Genomic DNA, 5,000 nt, shown 5'->3' with positions numbered 1-5,000 from the left:
GTAATAGGTGATTCACATAGTTAGAGGGAGGTGGGTAATTTCTTAAACAGTAAGGATATGAGGATTTTGTGTACTTATCTGTACTATTAAAACTAGCGAAGTAACTTTACCATTGTACAAATACACAGCAGATAATTACACGGACATATTTTACCAAATCAAAGAATGACAAGTTCAGTTCACACAGGTTTTATTTTGTTATTAATAACTCCTTTGAGATATTCACATTTCTCCATCACCGTGATAAAATTCTCCCAACAGTTTATTATGAGGAAATAACTCAAACTGTTATGCCTCGACACATACTGCGGTAATTACTGTCCAAAAAACAATATCTCATGTACATACTGTATTCATTTTAGGGTAATTACTGTCCAAAAAATCTGATCTCATGTACATACTGTATTCATTTTGGGGTAATTACAATCCAAAAACAATATCTCTTCTCACATACTGTATTCATTTTGGGGTAATTACTGTCCAAAAAATCTGATCTCATTTACATACTGTATTCATTTTGGGGTAATTACAATCCAAAAACAATATCTCATTTACATACTGTATTCATTTTGGGGTAATTACTGTCCAAAAAATCTGATCTCATTTACATACTGTATTCATTTTAGGGTAATTACTCTCCAAAAAACAATATCTCATTTACATACTGTATTCATTTTGGGGTAATTACTGTCCAAAAACAATACTTTATCTCATTTACATACTTTATTCACTTTGAGGTAAAGCGTCAATAAATTGATTCAACACACATTTACTCTTCACTGCTCATGTTCTTTGAACTCTGAACAGTCCACTGGTATTCTTTTGAAGTAATACGGTTGATTATGTAATTTACGTTATGTTCAAACCGCTGTAGTTAGTATTTTGTAAAAGGACGGGAAGGAATGAAAGAATTTGTAGCTAATAATTATAACAATGATATCGTCTCAGTGTTGGATGATTAACTGCTTGTTCCAGGAAAGAGGTTATTGTATTTTTGTGTAGTTCTGTTTGATATAGACTTTAATAGGTTTGTAAGGGCTTCATGTATGTGGCTACCTAGCATATCTATAGAGATTTTTTTTTTATGTTATATGGTATACCTTCTTCATTAATGGTATATATGTATATATGCCGACCTCATTTAGGTATTTTTGTTGCAGGTGTTATTTGTCGTTGTATTTATTTATGCCTTTATTAAAAAATGATGAAACCAAATAGAAAAATGATGAAGTAAATACATTTGAGGGAAGCAGAATGATAGATAAAAAGAGAAATATGTTGCTAGAAACACACACACACACACACACACACACACACACACACACACACACACACACACACACACACACACACACACACACACTCACACTCACACACAAACACACAAACACACACACACACACACACACACACACACACACACACACACACACACACACACACACACACACACACACACACACACACACACACACACTCAAAGACACACACACACAAAGACACACACACACATAGACACACACACATAGACACACACACACACACGTCCACAAAAACAGACATGCGCACGTAATCTAGCATTACTTTTTCCCACTTTCCGGTAAATATTCGGAATGCCTTCGCATGACCCAACAGGAAGATATTATATCGATGGATTCCTCTCTCCTTCTGCTCCTCAAATATGCAGGAATCATACCGCAGATTCCACCCCCACCCCCCCCACCCCCCCACCCCCCCCTACCCATAATCCTGGCCCGATAGCATGGGAGGGCACGAATGGTACCATGGAAATTGCGGGGTTTAATATGCCATGAGGTCAGTGTAGGAGATCTGGACTGACTCGGTACCGGGAGCTCCTGCATGTCGGTCGTACACGCTCTCTCCTGCCTGTGAATACGTGGAGGATTCTTTGTTTTCACTTGGATATGTGGAGGATTTTTTGTTTTCCTTTGAAGATTAAGGATTCTTTGTTTTCATTTGGATACGTGAAGGATTCTTTGATTTTCTTTGAAGACAGTAAGGATTCTTTGTTTTCATTTGGATATAGGAGGATTCTTTGTCTTTCTTTGGATACGTGGAGGATTCTTTGTTTTCCTTTGGAGACAGTAAGGATTCTTTGCTTTCATTTGGATACGTGGAGGATTCTTTGATTTCCTTTGAAGACTAAGGATTCTTTGTTTTCATTTGGATGCGTGAAGGATTCTTTGATTTACTTTGAAGACTAAGGATTCTTTGTTTTCCGTTGGATATGTGGAGGATTCTTTGTCTTTCTTTGCGGGGGTTGGGCGCGACAGGAAGGGGAGGGGGGGGGGGGGTATCAGGGACATAAGCCCCTTCATTAGACACTAGAGTGACTAATTCTTTGTATATTATTCTTATTTTTACCCTGCGATTTCCCTGGTACCATTCCTGCCCTCTTATGCATATAATATCGATACAATACATACCCCTCTTTTCATATTTTTTTCCCTCACCGATCTAATATTATATGTTCAACTTTCTTTCTTTCCTTTTTTCCCACCAACCTATGTAATATTACATTTTCATTATTCTTTCTTTTTTTTCCCCATCAATCAATCTTATATTACATATTCATCTTTCTTTCCTTTTCCCCATCTTTCATTATTCTTCCTTTCTCCCCCACCAAAAATCTAATATTACAATCTCATCTTTCTATAATTTTTTCCCCATTTTTTATTCTTCTTCCTCCCACCCCCTCCCGCCAACCAATCTAATATTACATATCCATCTTTCTTTCCTCCTTTTTTCCCATTTTTTATTATTTCTTCTTTCCCCACCAACCAATCTAATATTACATATTCATCTTTCTTTCCTCCTTTTTTCCCATTTTTGATTCATTTTTTCCCTACCAACCAATCTAATATTACATATTCATCTTTCTTCCCCCCCCCCCCCCAGGTATTTGACTTCTTCACGACGTATTTGGACAACGGAGAGGTGTCGGGGTTCGTCGGGGACATCGTGTCGACGCTCATGAAGACGCACAATTTCACGTGAGTTTTGGGAGCTTGGTGGGTTGGGGGGGGGGGGGAAGGGGGAAGGGGGGAGGGCGATGCTGGTGATGGTTATTGTTGTTGCTGTTATTTTTGTTATTATTGTTGTAATTCAATAATATGGAAAGATAGATACGCACACGCATGCACATGCAAACACGCACATAGACACGGACACGCACACACTATCCCTTCACACACAAACCAAACTTGGTTTTCTTTTAGCCTATTACCTCACAAGAAAAGGGTAAATAAGTGGAAAAATAACAATTATTAGGATTTGTAATTTTTGTCTAAAAAAAAAAAAAAAAAAAAAAATAAATAAATAAATAAATAAATAAACAGAACACTATTTTTTGCGTAACCTACAAAAAAAAAAAAAAAAAAAAAAAACATTAATTTATTTTTAGCCTAACCTACAAAAAACTCTTAATTTATTATTATTATTATTATTTTTAGCCTAACCTACAAGAAACTCGAAGGTTACGCCTACGGCAAAGTGATCGAAGGAACGACCAACGACTGGACGGGCATGGTAGGAGAGTTACAAAACAGGCGCGCGGATCTCACCGTGTCCGAGCTCTCCGTCACCAAAGAGCGCAATGACGTCATCACTTACACGCAGCCTATTTATATCGTGAGGTGAGTTGCCGAATCTTATTTTCGTTATTATTTTCATTTTTTGGTCTTTTATTGTTATTTGTTTATGTTTGTTTATCATCCTATCTATTTATTTATTTGTCTGTTTGATAAAATTTATTTATTTGTCTGTATTATTCATCTATGTGTCCATTCATATAATTATCTGTTTATTTATCTGTCTGTCTATTCATTAATTTATCTATCTATCTAACCGTCTATCTATTTAATTATTTATCTGTTTATTCATCTATTCCTTTATTTATATTTTTTTCAACTATTTTTTCATTCATTTTTCTCACTTTTTATTTATTTCCCTACTATTTATTTATTCATAAATCTATTCATTTTCCTACTGTCTATTAATCTATTTGTTAATCTACTCATGTATATTTATCTTATTTAAATTTCTAGGCTGTTAGGCTCTTCGTTAATTTGATTAGCAATAACAGATTGTGTTTATACAAATAGATTGATATAGATACAGAAATATCTATAATGATAGAGATGATGGTAATTTTGCGAAAGACAATGGCAATAATAATGATATTAACAATAATAAAAACATTGATAACAATGATAATAAAAAAGTAATGAAGAGACCCCCTATTCCTGTCCTCCCCCCCTCCAAATATCCAACCCACCCCCACCCCCCACCTTCACATCCACCCCCTCCCTCCCAAACAATTCACCGCTTCCCCTTCCCTCCCCCTCTACCATCTTCCTTCCTCCCCCTCCCCCTCCCCCTCTACCATCTACCTCCTCTCCCCCCCCCTTCCATCTACCTCCTTCCTCCTCCCTCCCAAACAATTCTCCCCCCTCCCCTTCCCTCCCCCTCTACCATCTTCCTTCCTCCCCCTCCCTCTCCCCCCCCCTCTACCATCTACCTCCCTCCCCCTCCCCCCTCTACCATCTACCTCCCTCCCCCTCCCCCCTCTACCATCTACCTCCTCTCCCCCCCCCCTTCCATCTACCTCCTTCCTCCTCCCTCCCAAACAATTCTCCCCCCTCCCCTTCTCTCCCTCCTCTACCATCTACCTCCCTCCCCCTCCCTCCTCCTACCCCCCAAATAATTCACCCCCTCCCCTTCCTTCCCTCCCCCTCCCTCCCTCTCCCTCCTCTCCCCTCCCCCTTATTCCTCCTCCCCCATCTACCCTCCCTCCCCCTCCCACCCCTCCCACCCCCTTCACCCCACCCCCCCACCCCCAGTCGAAAGCTCTTCGTCGCGACCCAGGAGGACTTCCAGAAGAAGCTCCTGGCCTACACGTCCCCCATGGAAATGGTGCTGTACTGGGCTATCCTCGTCACCATGATGGGGCTGGCGGTCTTCCTCGTCTTCGTCGAGAG

The 5,000-nt window shown here is 39.3% G+C and overlaps 1 protein-coding gene across 1 annotated transcript in view; it reads left to right on the top strand.

Moving 5' to 3' along the window:
• The window catches only part of LOC113816313 (glutamate receptor ionotropic, kainate 2-like), an 11,526-nt gene that overhangs the window by 622 nt on the left and 5,904 nt on the right, over positions 1-5,000 (top strand). The window contains exons 2-4 of the mRNA XM_070135306.1: positions 2,920-3,014; positions 3,474-3,656; positions 4,863-5,000. The exon at positions 4,863-5,000 is cut by the window's right edge and continues 95 nt beyond it. Coding sequence (XP_069991407.1) covers positions 2,920-3,014; positions 3,474-3,656; positions 4,863-5,000 — 416 coding nt within the window. The remainder of the gene's footprint in view (positions 1-2,919; positions 3,015-3,473; positions 3,657-4,862) is intronic.

Source organism: Penaeus vannamei, chromosome 2 (assembly GCF_042767895.1).
Source record: "Penaeus vannamei isolate JL-2024 chromosome 2, ASM4276789v1, whole genome shotgun sequence".
Classification (NCBI taxonomy): Eukaryota; Metazoa; Arthropoda; class Malacostraca; order Decapoda; family Penaeidae; genus Penaeus; species Penaeus vannamei.
Note: the sequence above shows the minus strand (reverse complement) of the source record. Positions and strands in the feature narration are given on the sequence as shown.